Below are 26,403 nucleotides of genomic sequence, written 5' to 3'. Positions count from 1 at the left end.
CACAAACAAACAAAAACTCAAACCAAACAAACAAACAAAAAAGTTATGTGCTAGCAACCTAAAATCAATTAACAATTTTTCTCTTAAGCAGTGTAACAAAATAGTATATTGTTCACCAAATTTTGTTCACCCAATCCTTCCTTCTACCGACGGCCTTACATGAAACGACGGATGGGGGGCACCGGCCCCTGATCCCCAATAGCTACGCCACTCACATTTCTGGGTTTTCCCAAGCGATTTTCAACAAAAAGCCAAGCAATACCACTGATTTTGACCGTTTACAGCTCCGAATTACCAAATTTTTCCGGTACGCTGTCGGCTCTCAAAGACCCACCACCTCAAAATTCAGGAAGAGCATACTTTGATGATGTATGGACTTTCCCACATGAACGTACACGCAACATGCTCATTGACCTCGAATTGCTGAGCCCCAATAACTTGGTAGTTACAAGTCATACGCGCACAAAAGTATATTTTATGGTATTTTAAATCTAACCCCCTGTTCGATCAATGTTATATAGGCACTTTGAAGTCCTTTTTGCCCGGGGGGACCACTCAAATATGACAGTGTACGCATGCATGACCAAATTATTTTCAAACACCCCCTAAACGAGTTTTACCCTACCAGCAAATGAAGCCCCTTAATAAGTTCATGTAATATAGAATTTACCCCCTAATGAGTTTTTGGCTCGTAAAAATGCAACATTTTTGTACCCGTAATTTACCAAAAATTTGAAAAGGTACCCTAAACAAGTTGTTCAGTTTCAGAAAACTACCCTTATTCTTGAAAATCAGTGTTTTTAGACCCTAAATGCGTCACTCGCGTAACTTGCCTTGCCTTAAAAAACACCCCTTTTACTTGTTTTTTGGTCACGCATGCGTACAAAGAATTTATGTGAGTGCCCCCCCCCCGGGCCTTTTTGAGAGTAGGGTTTTTTTAAACCCCCGATGAAATGGCAGACATCGATTTAAGCGTACCCGAATTAACACAAATAATATTTTACGCAAACTAAATGAGTATTATATTTCCCAAATAGACCCAGTCTATGATATCCATTTCATGTGCGCTACAAGATCAAAAAGCCTGGGGTGGATTATAATTCCATTAACTTTTGAATTATAAACCACCACCTGCACAATAATTCGAAGAAAAGAGAGACACACGCTACATGTTATCTATATATCCACTCCACCGTCTATAAGCTTCATCATTCTCTATTGGAACCACGTTGACATCGTTACAACCGCTTTCACCGGGGACCCAAATCATGACAGCAATCGGTTTCGTTCTCTTGGCTTTGACTTCCGCAGCCGTTCTGTTCTCACAGTCTAACTCCATAGAAAATGAGGTAATTATTTTGTTTTTTGTTTGCTCGTTTGTTTTTTGTTTTTTGTTGTTTTAAAGGTGGACATGTTTGTCCCCAGTCATCAGGGTCGTCAATTAGTTAGTTACTACCATAGTAAGGAGATGGTAAGCCAGTAACATTCCAGAGTGTTCCACATACTTTTACTTACTTGGTTAACTCCAGTAAACCTTTTTAGATTTTAAAACATCTTACAGCTATGTAAAGTAATGTTTATTGAACACAAAACATGACAGACAGCCCAACAAACACACAAACGTTTTTAAAACGTTTTAAACAAGTTATATTTTGGGTTTTGGTTTAGGTAAAAACGTTTTGAGGTCATGAAAACGTTTTAAAACGTTTTTTTAATGAAAACACACTACAACAATATTTTAAAAATGTTTAGCGGAATGTCATGTAAACTATTTTTGCAAACATTTGTTTCCAATTATTTTGTCAACACTTAAATAATGTTAAAATATTTGCACCCATGCAGCAAACAGAAATGTTCTTAAAATGTTTTTTACAAAACATTTTAATGAAATTTAAATGTCGGGTTAAATAAAGGTCGTGAAAACATTTTAAAAACGTTATTGTAAATATTTTGGGCAAAATGTTTTTGTAAAATATTTTTTCTACTCCAAAATAACATTTTGTTTAGAATGATTTGTACCAAGTTTTCAAAAATGTTTTTGGAATGTTATTAAAACGTTTTTATACCCTTTATATTACCCGACATTTAAATGTTTTCTGTAAAACATTTGTGTTTGCTGTGCAGTAAATTACCAACAAATGTTAATTAATGTCATGAAAACGTTTTATACCATTAATGTACCCTTTATATAACCCGACATTTAAACGTTTTCTGACAACCATTTGCGTTGTGTTGGCTGGGAGGGTGTCCCAATAAAACGCAATCCAACTTAAACTGCATTGTCTTTGAATTGGTTTGACGCAAAAGTGGTTTATTTGGCATCTTGCGTCGTAGAGATTTCGGTAAAATGAGTTGTGTTATTGATCAGATGACTGAATCCCTTTGTTCTGTTCTAAAACTACTTTATACAATTGACCCATTAGGGAGAATGAATTTGGAGAAAACCTTCTGATAATTACAAACACTCGCTGAGCAGTAAGACCTTCCCTCTAAGCTTTTAATCCGATAAGCTGATTATCTATTTGTTTTCATGAATTGGAAGACATTCTTTGATGTATTACTGGGCTCAATCATCTGAAATTACTGGAGCGTGAGCCACCTAGGCTGGTGGCTCAGCATAGTATTTTATTAACAGAAGGTTTTCTCCAAATTCATTTCCTAATGCATATCTTCTCTTGTAGACCACCGATTTTTATTGAAATAAAGCTTATGATGTAGCTTACAAAATTACAATAGCTTACTGACGACCAATTAAAATTCAATACAATCAATAAGTGACATGTTTGCTTAATACTATTGTCTATATTGTATAATTGTTTTTGTTGCAACCTTTATACTTCATGTTCAACATCTTATTTGTTACTGCGAGGACGGTCAATAATATGGTGTACCAGGTGTTGCTCGCATCACGCAAACTTATCGTACGTGTTGCGTCCAACTGCAAGTATGCCGTAATAAGTTGAAAGAGGTATTTTGATGGACCAAATTTGGAAAATGTTGTGTTTTGGCAAATGATCAAATTTTTTCAAATAACTGGAAACTTGAAATATTTTGTTTGTGCAGATAAACAAATATAATAGGGTCGATTTGACACCCAATGTGTAATCAAACATCAGATTTACCAGATTTTAATTACATTTAGTATTAAATAAATTATAATTCAATTTTACAACGGCAATCGGAATGTTTGGTGTTCAAGTCCCCGTACTCAGGCAGGTATGACCGGTTTTTTTTTCTCTGGTTTATCTGCCAATGCATATTATGGTTCCATTGTAATTTCATGTTGAATTGCAGTAATGTGCGACGCGTTCTTCTTTCCCCTGAGTTATGACAAATAAAATAAATAAATGACTTCCGAGACACACTCTATCTTTGTTTTTCTCACTTTATTTTTCATTTTCAGGAGTTTGAACAGAAATGGGGTGTCAAAAATGTAGTACCTGATGTATTAGGTATGTTTACTAGAGTAAATGATACACCGTAATAAAAAAAAAAACAATATAGGCATACTAAAGTAAGGGCAACTCAACTAACAAAAACATTCTAATATCTCGCTCCCTCGTTATCGCTCTCCTCCTCTATCACTACTTCGCCCATCCCTCCCTCCTCTTTCCATCTCCCCCTCCTCTATCTCTCCCCTCTCTCCTCTCTCTCCTCTCTCTCTTCTCACCATATCAATCAAATTGTAATAACATGCACAGGTTTAGATAAATAATAGTTTAAATAAGTGAGGACTTTCTTAATGTGTTGTGTATTTTGAATGTGTGTGAATGATAGGTGACGGCGAAGACGTGAAAAGACAGACAACTGGTACGATAGTGCCTTTCACCCAGGCTGAGAAGGATGCTATATTAAACAGACATAATGAGTTAAGGGGCCAGGTGTCACCATCAGCACAAGATATGGAGTACATGGTAAATATTTACTTTACTTTGTTTAGTTCAACTTGTCTTGTTTGTTTATTCACTTGTTTACCTCGAATCGTTCAACTCTCTAACTAACATCGCTGATGCTGTAAGCGAACAATACACATACTATTATGAATAGGGCCTTATGCAGACTGTGTCACCAAAATTATTATACATTCGGATTTTTTTACAACTAAATACATCTTGGCGTAAAATAAGTGATGCGTCGGCTGTACAAGGAATTTTATTCGGTGTGATTGGGAGATATTACTGTGCACCAAATTTAATATACCATGTCGTTTTTCACTTGGTTCAGTCTGTGTGTTTTGAGCCGAGTCTACTACATGTATACCTATACCGAACAGCCAGTTTGAGCAAGAGACATAGTCATGATAGTGGAAATGTTGAAATTGTTGCCATAAAAGTTGTAATTATTTTTATGCATGTACGTTGTCTCAATTCCCTATTTTGATTTAGCATAACCACAATCACACTCGTTGATTCCTGCCATCCCACTTGCCTTTTAAGGGGCCTTAAAAGGCCCCGATTCTGCCATATTACTTTATTGAAAGTTGTATGGTGCCACGGGCGTTACGGGATCACACCACTAAATCAAGTTCCTATTCTTTTGTGTGTCAAAAGGTACCCAATAAATCGTCATTTTCTCATGGTTATAGCGTCATTTTCCAAAAGTTTATGATATACCGTAAAACCCCGTCTACAAGCATATAGAGTGCTTCTAATGAAAGCTACATTAATCCAGGCGCCATTATGGAGTTTGAGCAAATAAATTACGGATCCAAGCATATACAAACAAGTATTATTTTAAGACCAATCTATTGCATTGGTATATTTACGCTTGCTTCGAATTAATTTAGCTTTCATAAAAAACACTATATATGCTTGTAGACGGGGTTTTACGGTATTGTACCCTAGAACCAGCATTGTTTTGGTAGTTGAGCGGCTCGATTTTTCGCAGTGGTGCATCGGACATGATGTAAACCATACCAAACTCTACAGCTCAGCGACTTTATGTTGTGACATCAGTTGGTCCATGGAACCAAAAAAACCTTCATGAAATTTCAGAATTGTAGTATTTTCATCTTTTTATGCTCAGATGATGAGAAAAACATCCCCAGAGCACAACTATTACCAAAAAATTGGCATATCAGCCTTCATTTCAAACTTTTCTTTCCAATTTAATGTACCCGGTATTGACAGCGAATGGAAACACTGGTTCTTATTTCTCCACTCAGATAGGGTTGGACCCGATTTAATGGTGTGATCTCTTACCCTGAAGTGGATGTACCCTATTTAATCGGTGACTGTGGCCCACAGTCTGTGGGCAAAGGAATATAAAAATTGCACCCTAGCTTTAAGATAATAGTGTACCATATGACTTCACTACCTGCCCGAATGAATTCACCGTTGTATGAATCTATTTTCATTTGTCTTCGTTTCAAATTATCTAGTATTGGGATGACAACGAGGCTAATGAGGCTGAACAATGGGCGGCAGCTTGTACAGCTGGACACAATCGAGGCGGCCAAAATATGTGGTACAATAGTGGAAGCTTGGGCTCACCTCCGGGTGGCGTTCGTGCAACTAATGGTTGGCACTTTGAATACAATTGGTATAATTATGACGCAAATAGTTGCTCGGCGATATGTGTTCACTACACTCAAGTAAGTCAATGATACTATATAGTTCTGGTACTATAAAACGGTATTTTAATTTGAAAAGTATAAGGGTTTTACCCTTCCAACTTAAGATTAAAGACACTCTCAGTGATACGCTAAATTAGAAAAAAATTCGCATTTTTGCAAAGAGTATAACTTATTCTACCATACCCTAATAAAGGTAAGCGGGAACATTAAGATGCGATTTCCAAACGCCGTAATTGTACGCCGGTCTCTCTATTCAAAATCACAATAATTAGGCATTAATAATGAAGATCCTGCACGTACGAACAACGTAGAAAATGCACAATAATGGTTGTTTCTACATATTAAGAGAGATTTTCTGAGAAATACCGATGAAATGGGAAAAAGGCGGAAGATGGGGGTCAGCAAATTTCAACCATATTTTGGCCATTTAGTAAGTTTGGATAAGTGTTCACAGTAATCAGGTTTACAAAATCTGGTATGCCCCCTCCTAGGAAATATGGGACCCCCTAAAATATGCCCCTAACACATATTTCCCTGACTTGTAAAATACCGTTTTATACCATTTTTGAGCAATATTTTACCGCCTAAGATGACCATTAATGAAAATAAATTTTTGTACACAAAATCTTTCATCCTTCGTCTTCTTGAAAAATATAAAACAACAAATATTTATATTGGGATCTTCCATTTATTTACAGGGGAGGGGGCCCATATTTCACATTTTACAACTTAAAAAAAAAACTGAAATATCCCTCTACTTTGTGACGTCATTGTAAGAGTTCCCCAATCTTTTTCAAATTGTTCATTACAGGAGAGAAGCTCTGTACATAGGTTATTCATATAATGCAATAAAAATCATGGAGACTTCTTTACTTTTCAGAAAACACAAACATGTATTTCCCCAATATATGGCATTGGTATAATGATGCTGTATATTACACCAACATCAAACGTATGATCTTTCTACTGTATCAGTCCCTTATCTTGAGTCAATAGTCAGTTATTGCTTTGAAGAGGTGATCACCACATTTAAGAATACAAACCAAGTATATGGGTGCGTCTCTTTTACAGCACATTGGTAAAATCGCCAGTAAATAATGCTCCATGAACTCCCAAACGCGTATTTCCCTGACTTGTAAAATGTGGTTTTATACCATTTTTGAACAATATTTTTGCACCTAAGACGAGCATTTATGAAAGTAAATTTTTGTACACAAAATCTTTCATCCTTCGTCTTCTTGAAAAATATAAAACAACAAATATTAATATCAGGATGTTCCATTTATTTACAGGGGGGGGCCATATTTCACATTTTACAACTTTTGAAAAAAGAAGTGAAATATCCCTCTACTTTGTGACGTCATTGTAAGAGTTCCCCAATTGTTTTCATATTGTTCATTACAGGAGAGAAGCTCTGTACATAGGTAATTTATATCATGCAATGAAAATTATGGAGACTTCTTTACTTTTCAGAAAACACAAACATATATTTTCCCCATAAACCGGTATGGCATTGGTATAATGATGCTGTATATTACACCAACATCAAACGTATGATCTTTTCACTGTTGATCAGTCCCTTATCTTGAGTCAGTTATTGCTTTGATGAGTTGAGCACCACATTTAAGAATACAAACCAAGTAGGCCTACATGGTTCCAATATCTGTGATGGGTGCTTCTTTGTTACAGCATATTGGTAAAATCACCAGTAAATAATGCTCCATGAACATATAGGCTTATATATACGTTAGCGTTATCACGATTATTATGATGATCACAAGCTCCTATTCTGACTTTTAATCATTTTACATAAAGGGCTCATGCAACACAAGTTAAGTACAAAATCCTATTAACCTTGGGAGTGAGGGGGGTAAATCATAATACTAGTAGTGGGCTTTAAGGGGGTACTACACCCCTCGATAAATTTGTGTCTATTTTTGCATATTTCTCAAAAACTAATAACACAGTGGTAACAAAATTTATGTATATTATTGGGGCAAGGAATCCAATTACTAAACTGGAATTTCAGTGACCCAAGACAAGCGGTTCGTTATTTATGATAAGAAATAAGGTACCGATAGGATGTACCTCATTTCTTATCATAAATAACGAACCGCTTGTCTCGAGTCACTGAAATTTCAGTGTAGTATTTGGATTCCTTGCCCCAATATTATACATAACTTTTGTTGTGTGTTATTAGTTTTTGAGAAAAAAAAAAAAAATAGTCACAAATTTACCACAGGGGTGTAGTACCCCCTTAATTGGTTATGTTTTGTTTTTCTTAGGACGGGGTGTGGGTGTGTGGGGGTGTGCGTGTATGTCTTTTATTTGACTTAGGCCTATCTCAACATGAAATTTAAAAAAAATGGTCTGAGGTCCACAAAAAGGGTGGGCCTACCGGGCAAAAATCCATTTTGACCAAATGTACCCTTTTTTTTACTCTAGACTTTGAACAATGCCCGTAAATCTCATATTATAGAAAAAAGCTAGACAACAGTTTAAAAATTACATAACAATATTGATATTAATGATGAAATAGAAAAATAACATACTGTTAAAAATGAAACATGTAGATAAATTGTTTGCTCTTTGTTTTACATTTTATATTTTGGTTTATTCTATATTTTTGATATACAGTGTAAGCTATTCGGATAATTCAAAGTGAAGGCAGTTTCCATGGCAACAGCCATTTATACTCATTCAGTCATTTTTAAGCGAATTTCCCCCGTAACATTTGGTAAATTTTCTTGTAAAATTTTCCAAAAAAATGCCCTTTGGTATAAATGGCTGTTGCCACGGAAACTGGAAACTGCCACAGGCGCAGCCATAGTCATGGTGGTGCCTGCCAAATTCCATCTCCGGTACCAGCGCGCATCAGGTGGTCCACTCGGAAGGTTCCATCCACGTTATCATCAAGATAAAACCCACTATGCCATCTTTTGTTGCCTCCCTTATTCCAGATGACAGCAACAATATTTTTCTGTGGCCTATGACCCCGGGCTATGACCTCTTGAAATTCATAAGTACTCTTTAGGCATAAAATGCATGTTTTTAGTAATTTGGGGAATTTTGGCCCAAAATTGACCCATTTTCATATTACTTGCATTACAAAAGTTTGTATTACACTGTATGTTATTGATATACATGGATTCTTTATTTTTAGGCTACATAATATTAGGAGAATTCAAAGAGAAGACACCCGGGAGAAGACAGTTTCCATGGCAACAGCCATTTATACTAATTTTTAATTCCCCAGTGAATTGAGCAAATGTCCTGGTAAATAAAACATGCTATTTTATTAACCACTCAAATGGATTGGATATGAATATGAAATTATTTAATTTTTAAAGAAAGGTAGACCTCCAAATTACTGCGAATGGAGCCAGTTTTGATAATAGTTTTGGTATAGAAATAGTAGCGTCACTTTTCAACAGTTTCAATAAAAAATCTGATTCTGTAAAGATAGCCATGAAATTAGAGCTAATTTTAAATTCGCAATATAATACACATTTTATGGCAAATTATTAAAAATTTATATATTTTTTAAATTTAACAGTCCTCAAAGTAAATTATATAAATATGATGATATGTACTTAAGGTGGTACTACACCTCTTGATAAATTTGTGACTATTTTTGCATTTTTCTCATAAACTAATAAAACACTGGTAATAAAAGTTATGTATATTATAGGGGCAAAGAATCCAGTTACTACACTGGAATTTCAGTGACTCAAGATAAGTAGTTATTGATTTATTGATCAAATATCGGTTTTCCCTCATTTTTGACTGTAACTCCACAACTGTTGTCTGTACTGAAATAAAATTTTCAGTGCAGTAGTTGTACTCCTTGCCCCTATAATTATATTATCTTACTTGTCACCAATGCGCTATAATCTGTGAGAAAAATGCAAAAATAGGCACACAATTGGCCAGGGGTGTAGTACCACCTTAAAGCCGACGATCAATTGAAAATTTTGACCTTAATCTGATATAGATTTTTTTTCCCAAAACACAACAGCAGGTTAGGTCTTTTGGGGAAAAATCCGAGCCCTTAAATGAAAATGTATTCTTTATTTAATACAACTAGAAAGGATGTAACAATTGAAAAATATTGCCACGCATGGTAGAAAATGCCACTTAAAAATGTTGATTTTTACATGCTTTGCAATATGATGGAGCATGGAGAGAAAGAGGAGGAAGAGAGAGAGAGAGAGCACTCATAGGAACCTCAATACAAATCCCAAAATCAATTGATTTGAATGTCAGCAGCATGATTGGTATTTCAAAAATTAGGAATCATAGGCAGATAAGCATTTTTATGTTTATCATAATAACACCCCTACTTGATGAATGTATCATTCCAATATTACTATTGTCTTTGTTGTTCACTACATGTGATAGAAAATAATTGTAGGCTATATCTACCTTGGAAGAAAGAGATAATATTCATTTGAGGATGCATATAAGCATGATGCAATTTTAAAATCAAAACAGAGGGAATTTTAGTACTGACACGGGGTATTGACACCCAACAAATAATGGAATAGTCCTTTTCTAAGCATTTCTACAGCAAAATTTAGGCCCCAAACTTATTATGCAACAGTATTGTTGATGTTGTTTACTTCTAATATGCTCACTTTTTATCCAATTTCTTTTCAAACATGGAAAATCACCGAACATGAGTTTATAGCTTAGAAATGTCGCGGTTGCATTTTCTGAAAAAGGGCATGAAATAAGATGTGCTCATTTTAAAACAGAAAAAGTCTCCATGATTTTTATTTGCTCAATTGTTTGGGCTATATTTACTTTATCCAACATATCAATAACCGTTACAAAAATATTGGGGAACTCTCACAATCATCTTGTAAACTTGGCTTCAAAATTGAGATTTTTAACATTTATAAAATTGCTGAAAAGGCCATTTACACCCCTCTCTGAAAATGGAACAATCCAAACTTTTTCTAAAGAATTTGTAATTGCTCTGTCGAGACAAAATGTGCATAATTACTGTGAAGTATAAATAAATTGTCTGCAAATTGGTGTTATTACGTGGCTCTAGTCGAAAGTTAGCGCATATTTCGCAGTTTTTGTGTCTGAGAAGACAATCATAGGGGTTCATTTTGAGGGGGTTCCAGTATCTCCCAGCGGGGGGTCCTCAAAATTTTTTAATACCTCCACTGTAAATACTCATGGACACATGTTTGATTGACAAAATATGAACAAAATTTGCTGACCCCCATCTTCCACCTACCATCTGAGTCTATCGGAAAAACTCTCTTAAAGACAGATAGCGATTTCACAGAAAAGGTATTTCTAGTGCAATGCAGCGTCGGACTCTAGCTGAGAGCGTATAGTATATGGGGAAATGTCATTTATTTTTTGCTTTCATTTTTTTCATACACAATCTTGCCACCAAGGTTTTTCTTAAGCAGAATTTTATGTAGAATCAAAATATCATGGGTGTCATTTTTTAAAAACTGTTCTTGGGTGTTTTTTTTGGCGGTTTTTGGCAACTATCATATTTTTCAATAATTCCTATGTTTTCAGCCCAATTTCCATTTTATTTGCTGTATAATATGAACTAATGTGTGCTGAATATTTTTTTAATAAAAATTAATGGTCAAATGTTACCCCAGAAGAAATTTGGACAGACACTTTTATCAAATTGGGTGATTGTAGGGGTTTTTGGGTGTTTTTTGGGTGCTTTTGGGTGCAATTTATAATGTATATATATAGAGTGTTTTCAAATGTGAAAAGATAACAAGTTTGTCACTATTCGCCGTAGAAGTGACGTCATAATTGGATTAACTACCATAGCAATAGATATATACCATTTTTGACTCTATCGCCCTGCACTACAAGCAGGTTGCACTCATCACCTGTGTATGTCTGCAATCACAGATTGAATATAATACCGCTCTTTTCCAAAAATACTAATCTTACAGGTGCGAGTGATCATGAATATTCTATAGAGTTACGGTCCAGGTCTTTCCCTGTTCTTTGACATCTATGGTTCAATGCATAGGTACCACGTAAACTTTGTACAGTGCAGAGCGATATAGTCAACAATTGTATTCATCTGTTGCTATGGTAGCCTTACGTCACTTATAGCGAATGCATGTACTTTTTGATACAAAAACTCGACCGTAGGCCCTACTACCCAGTTTATAAGTCCTGTGGCCTTTTGATAATGACAATGTGCCACCTATCCTGGCATGTTGTTTGGGTCACAAGTAACATATTTATACATGTTTACAAAAATCCAGATGCAGCAGAAGGCGGCCATCTTGTTTTTCAAACTGGCGCCCATTTTGCAAAATATTTCCAATATTTTTCAAACTGCCCCTTCCCAATGTGGTTTATTGGCACAGTAGCAATGGTTTTATTGGCACAGTAGCATTTGTTTTAGGCTTGTTGTATTAGTTTTATCATGTTGGCATGCAGTAGCACCAATATTGATGATTTTCAAATTCAAAATGGCCACCAAGAATTCAAAATGGCCACCAAAATCAATTTATTTCCTTCAATCATACAATGAGCCTATATCATGTATATCAAGCTGGTAAAATAGGAGATTGGACATGTGCCATGAATATTAAAATAATAACACACACAAATCCGATATTAAATGCACACCCCCCCCCACCCCACCCCTTGTGCAAGTTGACCTATATCTGTTTATCACATTTAAATGATGACTCCATTTTGCATATTATAACATTTTAAAATGCCATAGAAAATGTTTCTTGGCCCATACGTGTATCCTTTAAACAAGAACAAGAGCAGTTGGTGGTGCTAGTTTGGGCTGCAGGCTATATCAATAAATCCATAAGCCCATGGCAGCAGGGGAGGGGGTTCTTCAAATATTTTGAACGGAGATGTGCCACACAGATTTTCGGATGCTGACTTTTCTATACCTTCTTTTTGCTGTGTCTGCAACCCATCAGTAGGCCTATACCAATTTTTCACAAATTGCACCCAAATTTAAGGGCACTTTTTGTCACGATGTGCCCATTTGGTTGCACTGGTCTCCACTGAAAACCCACCCATCGATATATCAATATTGCTAAAAAAATATACCCCCAAACCATGGCAACTTCCTGTACACCTTCGAACAGGAAAACATTAGGGGTATTGAGAACTGCAGGGTAAAGGGTACCGAGTGATCCCACAAATGGGTTATGGGTCCTGGGGGATGGACTTATATAGGGTTTCTAGGGATGGAAGTACCGGAGACAACATTAGGTATATCAAGGATGGGGTTAGAAATACCAAGGACATGTTTAGGAGTGACCATGAAAGAAGGTTAGGTGTACCAATGACAGGGTTCCCTAAAGGTCCCAGGGACAACAGTTTATGGGTCCAGGTGAAGGGATTAGTGGTTCCAGGGATGTGATTAGGGGTATCGACAATGGGGCTTGGGGTATCAAGGAACAGGGTTAGGGATTCCGGAGACGAGGGTTAGGGGTTCCAGGAATGGGGAGAGCTCCATGGTCAGTGTTAGGGGATCTAGGGATATGGTAAGGGGACTGGGGATAGAGTTAAGTGCCTCAGGGTTTGGATAATGGGTACCAGGGACAGAGGATGGGACTAGTGGTACTGAGGACTGTGCAGGGAAAAGGGTACAACAGGTTATGGGTCCCGGTGAAGGGGTTAGGGTTTCAGGGATGACCAGTCATGGGTTCCAGGAATGGGGTTAGAGGTCACATGGTCATGTTTGAGGTCCCAGGGATAGGACGAGGTACTGGGGATTGAGTTAGGGCTCCCAGGGTTGGGATACTGGGTACCATGCAGGAACGGGGTAAGGGGTACCGGGCACTGGGTAAGGGGAACCGTATGTGGGGTTACAGGTGTCGAAGATGGGATTAGGGGTTTGTATAGTCTCGGGGACAGACTTTTTAGGTTTTAGGAATGGAGTTCAAGGTCCCGTAGTAGGTTTAAGGTTAGGATAGGGTTAGGGGTACTGGGGATGGAGTTTGGGGGTTCCAGGTTTGGCATTAGGAGTCCCAGGGATGACATTAGGAGTAATAACGACTGTGCAAGGGTACTGGAGTAAGAGACGTAGGGTACTAAGGATGTGGTTAGCAGTGGCGTAGGGTCATAGCGGCAGGGGGGGTGCCAAGGATGGGTTTATGGGCTAGCTGGCCCCGGGTATATATCAGGTTATGGCCTCGGGGTCCATGGATGGGTCTAGGAGTCCCAGGGATGGGTAGGGGTATTGGCCAGGGATGGGGATAGATGTACCAAAAATACACGGTTATGAGAACCAAAGAGGATATGGGTAGAAGCATTCGGGTACTAGTACGGGGATACATGTTATGGGGTAGGCCTACATGAACAGGTATCAGAGTACGATGTACATTTAGCAGGGTACATGGTTATGAGGTACCGAGTTAAGGGTATTGGGTACAGATTAGGATTACGGGTTAGGGTAGGCCTATGGGTATGCGCTGGCCCAGAGTACATCAAACTTGGCGGAAACATAATTATCATTATCATATCCTGAGGAGATGGATGAAGACATGTAAGGTGGAATAAGGTTACAGATCTTAAATTCGGGAACTATTTTATAACAAAATGTCATTGTAGAAAGTGAATTCATAATTATAGGTGAGCATTTGAATGTGGGTGTGGGGTGGAGTGGTGTGTATTTGCAGTGTATTATGGGGTTTGTGTATGTGTTGGTATATTAATTAACACGTTACTTGCTTAAACTTATATTTTACAATGCTCATTATAATGTTTGGAGGAAATAAGTTGAATTTGGCGCCATTTTGAATTTTTGGAGACCATTTTGAATATCAAAGTCGTTGATGTTAGTGCATACGTCATAAATAATATCCTAAGCTTATAAAACAAATGCTACTGTACCAATAAATTCACAATAGGAACGGTCAGTTTGAACAATATTGGGAATGTATTGCCAAAATTGGTGCTGTTTTGAAAAATAAGATGGCCACCAACTGCTGCATCTGGAATTTTGTAGACATGTAGGCCCATATAAATATGTTACTTCAGACCTAAACAACATATTATGATAGGTGGCACATTGTCATCAAAAAAAGGCCACAGGATTTAGTTTGCCAAGGCAACTTTCCGCCCCCAAACACCCATCAAAAATGCAAAAAAATAAAATCCGCCCAAAAAACACCCAAAAATTTAAACATTTGAACACATTTCTTCAATATTTGAGGTAGTTCATATTAAAGTGTATTTAAAGTTTGGAATGATAATATAAAAGCCTTTAAATGCAATACATGACTTAAATAAGTTGATTTTTATGCCATAATATATGCCAAATACTGAAAATCAGAATTCGCCCAAAATCCACCCAAAAAACACCCAAGAACAGCTTTAAGAAAATAACACCCATGATTTATGGAATCCTCACAAAATTTTGATTCAGAAAAACCTAATTTGCAAGATTGTGTATGAAAGTTTTGAAAAAACACAATTCCCCATATACTAGCCTAAGTCATTCCGGACTCCAAAAAGGGCTCTCCATACACAAATGAACAAACACAAAGGAGGGTAGTCTCCTCCGTGACCAGCTTGATTTCGATGGAGCGGAACCAAATTGGCTGCGGAGGAGACGGGTCATTTTTCCATGCAAATTTTCCAGTGTCAGCCGCCTGGTTATATACTCGATAACAAACAATTATTATGCAAATAAGAAATACATTGACCATGTTGAGCTATTACAATCTTAATAAAAAGTATTCGGATTCCTTTATAAAGATTGTGTGGTCGACGACAACCAAGGTTGGATGTGGTGCAGCGTTTTGCCCCAAATTTGTAGACAGTTATACGGGTAGGACGCATAGCAATTTGTGGAACGTGATTTGTAATTATTCACCAGGGTAAGTATGTACAATGCGTTGTACACTTAAAGGATTAAGGTACCAGCTATTTCACCCCTGTATATCATAAACAAACAAAGACAAATATTTCATAATTGAAACCAGCAGCCAATAAGAGCATCTTTTAGCTCAAATTTAAGACCTCGTGCGTTGAAATGATTAGAACACAAACGTGCTACTTCTGATTTCGTTTCTTTTGCAGGTGTCAGATCACCATTTTTTTTTCCTCAAACAATTTCAACAAATGAGGTCATAAATGAAGCCGCTCTCACTTTACTTGATTTTTCGGCTGCGTTAGATTTGATTGATCATGACATCATGCTGCAGCGACTGCGTTAGCGCTATGGTATTAAAGGCACTGCGTTTAAATTATGTCATCCTATCTCAAGGGCCGTACTCAGTGCATAGATGTTTACGATGTCACCTCTGATGAATTCTTACTTCATGAGGGTGTACCTCACGGCTCCGTACTGGGTCCACTCATATTGACCATGTATACTGCCCCACTAGGTGACATCATTTCATCCTATGGGTTGAGTTACATGATTTATGCTGATATTAAGGCAAGGGCAGTTACCAATAAGCTAATGCTGAATGATTAAAAAACTTAGGTTATTCATCTGTCATCTCAATTTGTTAAGATCATCCTGCCACTACCACTACTTACCATTGGTAATGTAGCTATAGATCCATTGATATATTGGTGTTGCGATTGATAGTGCACTTAAAATGAAAGATCATGTGAAAGCTTTAACAAGATATGCCTCTTTTGCTATCTACAAGATTGGTAGGATCTGCAAGTATCTTGATAGTGCACACGTTTGTCACTTCGTGATTAGACTGCTGCAACAGTCTTCTCTTTGGCCTTCCAAAACATGAGATCGCCAAATTGCAGCGCATTCAGAATTCTGCTGCGCGCCTGGTCTTTCGTGTAAAATATCGTGACTACATGAAGCCAGTTTTATACGATCTCTACTGGCTTCCAACTGAGCAGCGTATTGTGTACAATTTGCTCCTGATTACTTTAAAGGCCTTGCATGATCTTGCCCCGCTGTATTTAAAATAATCGGTTAATACATATCAATCCACCCGTTCACTACTTTCTGCTACTTTCTGAATTTGGTGGGTGTCCCAAAGTGCAATACAAAGTTTTATGGTGAGAGAGCTTTTTGTAATGCAGCTCCAGTCCTGTGGAATAACTTACCTATACAAATAGATTTTCAGATTCCATCAATCATTTTAAGAGTAACGTAGAATTTCTTCTGCCTTCTTCAAGCATATCCCGGAAGCATATATGTGACCCGTTACAGCGAAAGGTACCTTATGTCGGCTGCTACAAGTGTCTCTTTTTCCCCAATGTTGGCAGAAAATATCAAACAATAATGACAATCTGAAGTGGCGGTCATTTCAAATCATCTACAAGTCAACGAGGTTCAGGAATGTCCTCTCATTGTTAGTGGGTGGCTACATACCTATACAAATACAATACAATGCTTTTGTAACCCACCACTCACGCCACTTGAGAACAGGGATTAGCCATATCAAATAAGGACTAGAGCTGTATAACAAACAGTTCTATAGACAGGTACAAGCTTATTATCCTCTACAACAATAGGATTAATGATTGGTTTAGAATGCATTTGTTACTAGCAAAATAAGGCATATGTAGCTCCCGACTTAAGGTACCTTTTGCTGTAACGGGTCACATATGCCTCTAAACGAGGTATTTTTTTGACGAAGGAGACGAAAGGCAAATACCCTCCACAAACATATTACAATGGATTGGTCTTACAATAATACGTGTTTGTACAACCGCCTATATCAGTAATATAGTTGTTCAAACTCCAACTAATATTTTTGTGGAGAATGTCTGCCTCTCGTCTCTTTTATCGAAAAGAGGCATGTAGTCAAGGTATTACGGTATTTTAAAAACACACCATTTAAAAGATGCATTTAGTGATATCTTAAACTTTAAAATTTTTACCTTACCTTTTAACCTATTCTCATCTCTTATCTCGGTATCGGTTGTATATTATTTGATATACATGTAGTTGAAATTTATTTGTGTAATTAATCATCATATTACTTTATTAACAAACAAGGTTAAAAAGCACACACAAAACCCAGGACATGGCCAACATGCCAGTGCAAAACAACAGCATGGACCAATGCAGGAAAAACGAAGCAAAAACAAACAATTACATACAAGAAATGCATAAAAATAATTAAAAAGATCCAACAAACATGATTAAACAATGTTCAATTTGAGGTACAGTTTTGGTGTTTTTAACATATTCTAAAGGGCATTGAGATTTTGTATGTAAGAAATAAATATTATTATTATTATTATTAAATCAGAGCTAACGAGTATACATGTATTAAATTTGAAATATTTGTGTTTGTTAGAATATAAAGGGGTGAACATAACTGGTACCTTAATTATTTTGTGCACTGTATATGGCTCAAAGAGATTAGAGCCAAAGACACATCACATAGAGTCGCTTATAGGGGGCAAAATAGTGTACCTCCAGATTATTCCGCTATGCGCCCGTTACACTTAAATTGTGCGATTATTTGCGTTGTGTGAAGAATGCGTCGTACTGATAATTCACGAAGAAAAAAGGTTGTTCTGCGGGTGGAGGGGCCTTTCAAGTAGGATCGGTCGGGCTAATTTTTTGGGTGGTTGGTGCAACCCCTGTCACCCCGGTGTCGCCATTCCTGGCATGTGGGGAAGACATGGAACATGCAGAAATGACCCTTTTAGTAGAAGCCCGATATCGCCGAGGGCGAGGTTATTGATATGTTCAAAACTCATATTCACCACAATGTATAAGTGTGATATGACCAACATAATTGTTGGAATTCCCGCAAGGGGATGGGGGTGTGCGTTTTTGTGTAAGGAGGGATGTGTGAGTATGGTGTGTACTACCACAGAGAAGTAAATAAATAAATAAATAATAAGGGGAACTGAAATATCATAAATAATAATGTAATTTAGTTTTCATTGAAAGTGAATGACGTCAAATTGGTTCCAACATTTAGGGGCAATTACGGGGGAAGACCATACACGAAGGGACCAAGCTGTGAAGGATGTGGGCCTGAAGCGTATTGGTGCTTTGAAAACAAATGCAGTAAGTATATTTCAATAAAATTCAGTTGACATAAATCGGTCACTCTCGATATCATTTGGGTTTATACATGTATTTATAACGTTTTGTCGTCGCAGCAAAAGTTATTTATATATTAGTCCGTCGATTACCCGTAGATACTTGCGCATGCCCTACGAGAAATTTCAACCATACGCAAATTCGACTAAAATTCCAATCGGATTCTGATCCCGAGATTTTATTAAAAATCATAGATTATTTCATAAAATACAGTACCTAAAGTTTATAGTTATTGCAAGTTATCAGTCCATTAAAGCATTGGTGTAGAAAGATGAATTGAATATATGAATTCAAAAGCCACCTAAGTCCATACTTAAACCAAATTGAATTAAGCATGGGAAAGTGTTCCTTTACATAGGCCTGTCATATGTATGAAAGAACAACTCAAATTCATCCTCTGTGTCTATTGAGCATGTGAAAAATAGCATGTATGAAAGAATCACCCAATTCCATGATTTGAGTCTTGTAACACATTGATTAAAATCCAGTATGTATAAAAGTCCACTTGTAACACATTCATTGCTAGAGAGTGACTTTTGAAAAAAAAGGGTTTAATAAAGGAAAGTGTGTGGTTTATATTACATGGCAGAATGCTTATCAACATTATACATACCTGTGCGCTTTATTTTGTATTATCTTACTAGTGGTAATCTCATTCTAACATTGTTGTCTTTGTATATGATTCAAAAAACCACCTAAGTCCAAAATTTAAAATGAACCCCACGAAGTCCCTGAAATGCTAATCGTCATACCTAATACAGGTTAATCCACTCATTTGCACGTAAAACTTACCATATTGACCAGGTAAATCTAACTGAAGGAATTAAAATGATACACAGGTTTTTCTCTCAAAATCACTTCCCATGGACTTAGGTGGCTTTTGTATTCATGTATTCAATTATTAAATAAAATCAAGGACTTCCTTTTTAGAAAATGCTATAATATTGCTTGATAATAAATTTAGTAATCACTCTCAGACATTGTGCCCTTTTTTAATTTCGTAGGGTCTTTGAGTTAATTATAGTACATTACAATCGTAATTCTGTAATAGAGCCAACCGAAGGAAAACTTTCTTCCTAACATTGTCAGATAGCACCAATGTTTTTTCTGATATTGAACGGTGTATAGCAAATAAAGACATTTATTTTACTTTGTGAACATTTCAGGAAATTGTAAACAAGACGGCATCACATGCGGTAAGAATGTATTAAATTTGTATTTTAAATAAATTAACTCCTTTTATATGATTCCAAAAAAAATGTATTGAAATGTACTCGCTTTAATAGTTTTTTGGAGTTTTTGGTCGCCTTTTTTATATACTATTAAGGGTTTCAACGGGTTCGGCGTCGGACAACTATAGCATTTTGAAATACGACGGCTCTTTTGTGAGCAGCCATTTCTTAAGTAAAAAAGGCGATCCGCTAATATTATTGGTCAAGGGACAGCCCACAATAATACTGACGAAAGCGTGACAGTTTTATACTTGTCCGACGAAGGTCGTCGCCATGGGGGGTAGGTGGGTGTGAGGGGTGCGACACCTCCTGGTGACCCCTAAAGGAAAAAGTAAGAGAAAGGAAGAGAGAGATGGAGAAAAGGAAAGAGAGAGGGAGGAATTTGCTCGTCTACACCAATGTCAATCTGATAGTATGCTCCCTATTTGCCCCCCCTAAATCAAAATTTGGCTGCTTGAGTGCACATGTTTTCCTCACAGTGAGTATTAAAATGCCAAATTGCCGGCTTGCGCATTTCTCTTTAAAGCCATTCTGTGAGTAGATTTGCGAGACGTCACCTTTGAGTTTCCCTTTTTCACCTCAAACTTGAACAAAAATCTCAAAAATGAGAGTTATAATTCCACCCTTTTTATATGTAAATCACAAATATGAGTGCTAAAACAGTTTCTCTGATGCCTGGAAAAGCATCATCAAACCTCGTAAGCTGAATCAAAATACCGGGACTAAATTAACCAAAAGTTGTAAAAGGCCTATGCATCTTCATTTGACACGATTTTAGGACACAACTGCCCCTTGAGAAAATGGTCTAGCGACGGCCCTGCGACGGACTCTAAATCTATGTCAATTTGGTTTTTTTTTTACGGGATTTAAAACTTTTTAGTCAAACTCTATCTGTTAGAACTTGAAATGATTTGGTGAATTAAAATATTCTTTGGTTAAAAGAACTTTTATACAACCAGTCAAACACACGTTTCCTGATACTGCTTCTTCTCAGATTGTTCCATTAAGTGTCACCATTGTGGCACACCGACTGAGAATGACTGCACATGTTCTTGTCAGAAAGGATGGTTTGGGACATTTTGTGAGGGTAAGTAGGCTTATTATGCTTAATCATGCTTATCATGCTTATAGAGAACTTAAATGGTTCAATTTAAGGTTGGTCTTAACCCTGAATTTATGGAAACTTTTGGGCCTCATAACAGCTTAATTGTTGGTCTAAAGTATATAAAAGTATACATATTTAGAATGGCAAAGACTTGATAAATTCATCTTAAATTCATAAGTCTTTGCCGTTCTAAATATATATACTTTTTATATACTTTAGACCAACAATTTAGCAGTTATGAGGCCCGTAAGTTTCCATAATTCCATGGTTAAGACCAACCTTAATCAAGTTTTTATATCATAAAGATTGAAATTGCTAATTGGAGTATACTCGGGATGTCATGGATATAGATTGGGCTCCCGGGCTCGTATGAATTGGTGCTAAGTTTAGCGAAAGTAACTGCAACACTACTTGTTTATTTCGCTTACCGGGAGAGGTTTCGAGGAACTTCCTCGTCGCCGATATATATAGCTAGCTCTGACGTTTTCTTGGAAACGGCTAGAGACTAACCAGATCAGGTGAGATCACACTAGTTGACGTCGCACAACCTGTTCAAACCCATCGGTACCAGGGCATGACTTTTCTGCTTTCGTGGTGCAAAGAGAAGGCCGAACAGCTACGCCAATTTAAAAATATTTTTTTTCTAGAAGATACATTCTATGGTGTTAAAAACATTTCACATATTATGAAAGTCTCACGGCGTGTGCAAAATAGTTTGTACTGCAGGGACATTGTACGAAAGATCCGAGTTTCAGAGCACTATATTTTAGTGCTCCAGAAGTATGTGTTGACAGTACCTCAATTTTGCCACATTATGATTTAGGCCCAACAATATTTCTTGCAATATTCATGATTCATATTTATGACGAAAGATAAAACAGGATAGGCCCAGCAAACACAAAACGTTTTCGATATCATTCGCCAAAGGTTAGAAAAGGTTGTCAAAGAAATAAAACAAGTTTAAATGTTGGGTTATATAAAGGGCATATGAAGGGTATAAAACGTTTTCATAACATTCAAAAACATTTTTGATAACCTCCTGCAAATATTCTAATAGAATGTTATTTAAGTGTTGACAAAATATTGGCAAAAAGTGTTTGCACAAAATATAATTTACAATAACATTTTTAAAACATTTTAAAAATAGTTTTGTAGTGTGTTTTCATACATAACGTTTTAAAACGTTTTTATGACCCGACATTTTAAAAATTATTAATACGTTTTTACCAAAACCAACAATCTAAAATATAACCTGTTTAAAAAGTTTTTTAAAAACGTTTTTTGTGTTAGCTGGGAGCTTTCTAGTAAACTCAAACTAAGAGCATTATATAAAGAATGTCATAGTATACAAATATTGACTACTATCTTCTTCTTAGCGTGTCCAAGCGCAGGGTCAAATGCGCCCGAGCCAATAGCTGACGCAGTGACGAGCAGAATCGTTGAATTCAGCTAGGTCCTCATGTGTACAGTGTTGCCCCATCTGTGGACACATCAACAGGTGTTCCATAGTCTGTGGAACCGTTCCACACTCACAGGTAGTGTTTTGCCCTTCTGGTAGGTAGCCCCATTTCTGCAAAGCGACCTTGCACCTTCCGACCCCTGATCTTAGTCTGTTGAGACACCGCCACTCAGGCCATGTGGAATCAGCTCCAGGAAGTTGCAGTCCCATAGCTGGTGAATTGGTGAATTGAATACTATGAGGGGCATGGTTAAAATTATAGGCCCAAGGTGATCTCAAAACCATGACTATGCCCCGAGGCGTACATGCCCCGAATAAAAAGCAGTCAATATTTGTTTTATATACCAAATCGTAAGATTCTTGTCATCTGTTTTGTTAAAAGCATCGATTTTGGCCAGAGAAATTAATAGTTTCAATGCGAACGGCACACAGATTACAATCTGCGATTTCTGCGTAATTATAGCGCGTGAAAACATTAACGCGTGCGTAATATCATTTTACGCTGGGAAAAACGCGCAGTTTGATCGTGACGCACGTGACCGGTCCATAGTTCATTTCCATGGACCGGTCCATAGTTCATTTTGCGGGCATAGTTAATTCAATGACTGCACTTTCAACCAATCAGATGACAGAAATCTATATATGAGGTATATAATTTCAAATGTTTGTCAATAATTGATAAGAATCACTTCTTTTGCAGATCAATGCATAGATGAAGAGCATTTATATTGTGAAGAAGAATATTTTCAAGAAGAATGTCCGTATTATGCCATTATAAGAAGAAAATGTCCAGTTATGTGTGGAAAATGCGGTAAGAAACGATTTGGTCCATGGGGGCCAAAGGAGGCATTTTTGAAAATTGAGTTACTGTAATTATTACATTGTACATACAATAGGCTATCATTCACTGAAAACACCAAAGGTCTAGCATACTTGGTTCAAAAGTTATGAAGTTTTTTGATGTCTATTTTCTTATGTATTTTATTGTTTTTTTACTCCATATTTTGACCTTTATCTCAGTTTCAAATTTGCCGCCTTTGGCCCCCATGGACCAGATCGTGTCACATGTATTATTTCCATCTGTTTTACAAAATATAGTTAGAGGTTAATAACTGCGCATCGGTTATTTAGAGGGCATTGTGAAAAATCTAAACATTTTGCCTTTGGAACCGAGGAATATCCCGAGGGGCGCAATCCCGCGAGATATTCCGAGTTCCAAAGGCAAAATGTTTAGATACACTATAAATCCCTAGCTGCACACTTTTTAAACACGTTAGGTGTTTTTTGTTATTATTATCTTCATGTAGCTTTCAAGAAAAAAAGGTTTCATATTTTGAAACCTATTTTCCTACACATCACAAGTCCAAAATAAAATCAACACCGTCACTGAGTATTTAGGATGCGTTTAGATACAAATTCAAAGTGTGATAACTTATTATAATAGGTGAAACCACTTTTTTTTTCTCAGAAGGTACATGTAGACTCTCTGTGATCTAGATAATAAATAATAACTATTTGGCAAAACGCCTTAAATGTGTTCAAAAGGTGTTACAGGTACGGATTTACAGTGTATACCTTGATTGGCTATAATTGGCTTCGCGGATATTAGTAAAATTGGTTATATGATTGTTACATTTTTTTTGGGTAATCCCTGTTAAGCGTGTGATTTACAGTGCAAATTCCTTGTTAAGGGTCACTTCTTCAGTCTTTTGAAACACGGGGCAGTCTCTACTTTTGTCCGTTAGTACTGACAAAGATCACTCTTCGGATCCATGTCGATTGTAATTTCTGTTTTGTTAGGTCATTATCTATTCGTGTCAGTCCCAAACGTGCGAATCCGGAGTACTTATCTATTTTTAACCATTGCAGACTGCTCTTAAAAATGATAATGTCACGGTTCTTTATCTATTAAATTATAGAGCCAAAGGGCCAGGTTATTGACTGTTCTGATTTTGACAAATTTGTCTGTCTTTGTTTGTTTGTTTGTTGTTGTTATTGTGGTGTTTATGTTCGATATACAGGAAAGAACATCACATTCTTTGCTGTCTGTATGTATACATGTATATCTCACCGATAATTTTTCGTCTTTCCCCGCGACATTGCACGTGCAATATTATCCTTCCCCCTCCAAGAAAGCTTGCTACGCCCCTGTTTGAAAGATAACTTGTCGTTTAAACTTATAAAGATGAGAATCTTGACACCAATGAATAGTCATGTTTGTTCATAATAATTTGTGACCGTTTCGTTTCATTGCAGAAGCCGCAACTGGAAGCGAACCGCCGTGTAATGAATGGTAAATTTACGTGATATCAATCATGTAAAATAATGACAACTGAGATAAATGGGGACTTGGATTAAAAGAGATGCAAACAATACGTTCAGGGCAGAACTTATGGCAATTTTTTGGGAAAGAGGCAAAAACCTGTGATTGTGCATACTTTCATACAATCGCAGTCACAAAGATAATAGTGTCATTGAAATTTTGGAAGTAATAGGAAAATCCTATATCAAAATAAAGAGTACAGTGTCACCTTTAACACTAAACATGCCTGGCATTTTTTCCTTCCATATTGACCTTCTTTTATGAGGACTTCTTCTTCTTCTTCTTTTCACGTAAATGTTGTTCATCTAAAGCTTTTAGAATAACGTGTCGTATGTTTCCCTTTTTATACAGATGAGATCTGACCCGTCTATGGTCTACCTAGATGAAGACGACTTCCGGATACCACGCTTAAAGATTAAATATTAAATACAATGTAATTATAGTAAATCAGCTTACGTTACAAGTCCCTTATTATTCATTATAGTAAATGATAATACATTCTTTTTTGACATATTTAGTTCCCAGAGGAAATCCCTGAGCTGATCAGTTTACTATAATCCGAGTTAAATGCCGCTTTTTGTCGCTAAACCCTTCCTTAGCCTCCTCCTTCCCCACCACATAGGAGCAACATTATATGATTCAACATGTTCGGAGGGAAGGTGGGGGGGGGGGGGGTGCTTATTTACATTACCCTATTGAAAGTGTCCCAAAAATGTTGACATTAGTTTGACACACTAGTCCAAGTAAAGCAAGATTTCACTTGGTAACTAATTGCAACATTTCTCACAATGTATTTCTAAGAGATTTCCATAACACCATACTTAAAGTCCCAAGAAAATCCCTTTTTTGATTTATTTTGATGATCGCGATCTTCAAAGGTGATGGTACATATTAATAAAATCAGCAAGATAAAAACCTAGTATATGTTGTTATTCTTATCGGCACTGTGTGTGATTTTCATTTGTTAATATTATGATGTCGACATGAATCATTTGTCGCTGAGATTGATTCAACAATATGATTGGTACTCATCAGTGGCGTAACCAGTGATGGGTGGCGGTTACTTACTGCCCCTCCTGTTTCCCTTCCAACAGGATACAATAGAAAATAAACTACACAATAATATTGTTAGGACATGCACTCTTGATAGGGTAATGTAAACAAAACACCACTCCCCGATCAATGTTGAATCCTACGCCGCAGATAGGCCAAACTATACTTTTTCTCAATCGTTATAACCAGAGAAATCCTTTTTTTGTGGATTGAACAAAATTTGACAAAAATAAACATTGAACCGTATTGATCGTGACCTATTTGGCGAATTTATCTTTGTGACGATACATCCTAGGTAGTGTAACTATTCTTAATTTGAATTGTTGAGACCATTTTGGTTATAATCGGAGCATATTTCAGATATATTGTCTTCTTTTACTTCATCCCGTGATACCATGATGGTCAAAACTCATGAAAAAATGAGATCAGACCAGTTACTGAAACTGCATAATAGGCCGACAAAACCCCAATTTTGTCTGTTTATAGGTGTTTTATATCTTGTGCAAGAAGAATGTTCTTGATTAATAATTATATGTACATGTTCTTCAGCATGATCATGAGCATGTATAGCTCAAAGTTTCAACAGCTCCGTCTAAAGCAGGCCATTTTTGAGCACATTTCCAAATCCC

The 26,403-nt window shown here is 36.7% G+C and overlaps 1 protein-coding gene across 1 annotated transcript; it reads left to right on the top strand.

Annotated features, from left to right (window-relative positions):
- Nucleotides 1–1,067: 1,067 nt before the first annotated feature.
- Nucleotides 1,068–25,618, top strand: LOC140145337 (GLIPR1-like protein 1). The gene is made up of 11 exons (XM_072167090.1): nt 1,068–1,349; nt 3,404–3,452; nt 3,778–3,914; nt 5,381–5,593; nt 15,314–15,435; nt 18,478–18,566; nt 19,769–19,798; nt 20,829–20,921; nt 23,099–23,209; nt 24,655–24,691; nt 25,073–25,618. Coding segments are annotated over exons 1-11 (963 nt in total). The 5' UTR covers nt 1,068–1,268; the 3' UTR covers nt 25,074–25,618.
- Nucleotides 25,619–26,403: the final 785 nt, after the last annotated feature.

The sequence above is a fragment of the Amphiura filiformis genome, unplaced genomic scaffold, assembly GCF_039555335.1.
Source record: "Amphiura filiformis unplaced genomic scaffold, Afil_fr2py scaffold_226, whole genome shotgun sequence".
Lineage (NCBI taxonomy): Eukaryota > Metazoa > Echinodermata > Ophiuroidea > Amphilepidida > Amphiuridae > Amphiura > Amphiura filiformis.
This window is presented reverse-complemented; position numbering and strand designations above follow the sequence as displayed.